Raw genomic sequence first — 2,505 nt, forward strand, 5'->3', positions numbered from 1 at the left:
AAGCCTCTCTCTGTCTCTGCCTAGCCTCGCTCTGCTTCATGCTGTCCTCTCTCTGTTTCTCTGTTGCCCTCTCTCTTCTCTGTCTCTCTCTTGTATCTCGCTGCTCTTATCTCTGTTTCTGCTGTCTCCTCTCCTCTGTCTCTTTCCTCTCTTGTGTGTTACTCTCACTTGCCTACTCTCTGGTTATCTCTGTCCCCTCTCTCTGTTTCTTTCCTCTTTGCGCTCTCTCTCTGGTCCTTCTCTGTCTCTGTGCCTCTTCTCTGTTCTTCTGTCCTCTCTTCTGTCTGTGCTCTCTGTTTGGCCTCTCTCTGTTTCTCTGTGCCCTCTCGTTCTCGTGTGGCTCTTCTTGTGTCCTGCTCTCTGATTCTCGTCCTCCTCTCTGTTTCTCTGTGCCTCTCTCTCTGTCTGTGCCTTCTCGTTTCTCTGTGCCTCTCCCTGTTCTCTCCTGCCTCTCTCTGGCATCTCGTGCCTCTCTCTTCCCCCCTAATTCCTCCTCTCTCTGTTGTCTTCTGTCCCTTCTTCTGTTGCTTCTCGTGCCTCTTTCTTTCTCTTGCCTCTCTCCTGTTTCTCTGTCCTCTCTCTGTTCTCTTCCTCTCTCTGTTTCTCTGTCCCTCTCTCTGTTCTCTGTCCTCTCTCTGTTCCTGTCCTCTCCTTTTTTGTGCCTCACTTATATGGGGCGTTCTTGCCTCTCTCTCTTTCTTTGCCTCCTCTCTGTTTCATCTGGCTGCTCGTTTCTCTTTTCTCTCTGTTCCTGCTCTCTCTGTTTCTCTGTGCCCTCTCTTGCTTTCTCTGCTCCCTCTCTCTGTGTTCTTCGTGTGCCTCTGCTACGTTTTCCTCTGTGCCTCAATGTGGGACGTGAATGATACATTTAAGGACAGACATAAAAGTAACATCTAGAATATACAACAGGAGAAGAAGCAGACATAGAGTGCATTTGCCATTTGTAAATACAGGGAAAACCACCAATAACAACAGATAGTAAAAAGGCCGAAGCCAACATACGTGCTTTATAAGTGCATTTATGGAAAGAGCAGGACACCATATGATAGATTAAAAGAGAGGAAAGGCCATAAGCTGCTTAGAGGTAAAGCCATAAGTGCTTACGGTAAGATAACATATTCTACTTTACAGAATAAAGTGGTTCACCTGCCCTCCATATACATCTATCAAGACGTATACAGCGGTAGTGGCGTAGACTAAGCAGTACAGCCCTAAAGATGAAGGATAATGGTGCAGATGCCTAGCAGAGAAAATTAATTAATGTATGTAATATCTCATGTGTATAAAAGAGAGAGCCAGTGCCCGGAGGTGTGTAATCGCGACCACCCCGCCTGTGATACATATGTATTAAAAAGTCTTCATTCATTTTCTCAAGTTCTCTAGACGAGTGTTATATTCACATTAATCCACACACTCTCTTCTGTTCTCTGCTAGGTCTCTCTCTGTTTCTCTCTGCCTCCCCTGATTTCTCTGTTGCCTCTCCCTGTTTCCTCTGTGCCTCTCGCTATTTCTCTGTGCCTCTCCCATGTTTCTCTTGCCTCTCACTTTCTCGTGCCGCTCTCTCCTTTCTCTTGCCTCTCTCTCTTCTCATCTCATTGGGCCGTTTGTAGTCACAGTGGATTGAGCATGGCGTGTATAATCTCATTGGGGCCGTTTGTAGCTCAGTTGGTTGAGCATGGCGTTTATAACACCAGGGTAGTGGGATCGATTTCCGAGACCGCCCATACTTATAAACGAAGGAATGCATGACTGTTAACTGCTTCCGATAAWAGTGTKTGCTAAATGGCAAAAATTATCTCTCTTTCTTTCTCTCTCTCATCCCTCTCTCTCTCTCTAGGCCCAGTGCTGAGGGCTGAGGTAGGGGACATTCTACAGGTGGTGTTTCTGAACAAGGCAGACAGAAACTACAGTATCCAGCCTCACGGCCTCCACTTCGACAAACGATACCAGGGAACCAGTTACCAAGACGGTGAGACACGCTCGCTCGCTAGTGCAAGGCGTACATCAGTTATGATACCTTGTTCTTCTGACTGGCTGTGTTGTCTAATGTTTCCCCAGGTGTAGAGAAGCCAGGCTCAGCTGTGTCTCCAGGCTCCAGGTTCACCTATACCTGGCAGGTGTTGGATGGTCCCTCCCTCTCTGACCCTCCCTGTTTGTCCTACCTGTACTACTCTGGCTCCTCCCCTGTAGAGGACACCAACGCTGGCCTCGCCGGACCACTACTGGTCTGTAGGCCCGGAGCACTGGGGGACCACGGCAAGCAGGTACATGACAGTKCACACATACACACACACAAAAATAACTTTTTTGGGGGGGGGAATTAGATCGGCGGTTACTCACCAGAAATTCGACCAGAAATTTGACTTCCTGGACCTGGATCCTTTGTTTGGACTACCCGAGGCAGCCCCATCCATCCCAGGTGATACTCTAAAACGTTGCTACCTGAGAAGGATGAGTGGGATCTTAGTCTTGCACTGTATATTATTAGCTGACATTCAGTCCTTT

At 47.9% G+C, this 2,505-nt stretch overlaps 1 protein-coding gene across 1 annotated transcript in view; it reads left to right on the forward strand.

Moving 5' to 3' along the window:
- Positions 1 to 2,264, forward strand: part of LOC112077639 (ferroxidase HEPHL1) — a gene marked incomplete at its 3' end in the record, with an annotated part of 19,802 nt that extends 17,538 nt beyond the window's left edge. Inside the window, 2 exon segments of the mRNA XM_070441782.1 lie at positions 1,838 to 1,969; positions 2,059 to 2,264. Coding sequence (XP_070297883.1) covers positions 1,838 to 1,969; positions 2,059 to 2,264 — 338 coding nt within the window.
- Positions 2,265 to 2,505: the final 241 nt, after the last annotated feature.

Source organism: Salvelinus sp. IW2-2015, unplaced genomic scaffold (genome assembly GCF_002910315.2).
Source record: "Salvelinus sp. IW2-2015 unplaced genomic scaffold, ASM291031v2 Un_scaffold4781, whole genome shotgun sequence".
In the NCBI taxonomy this organism is placed as follows: domain Eukaryota; kingdom Metazoa; phylum Chordata; class Actinopteri; order Salmoniformes; family Salmonidae; genus Salvelinus; species Salvelinus sp. IW2-2015.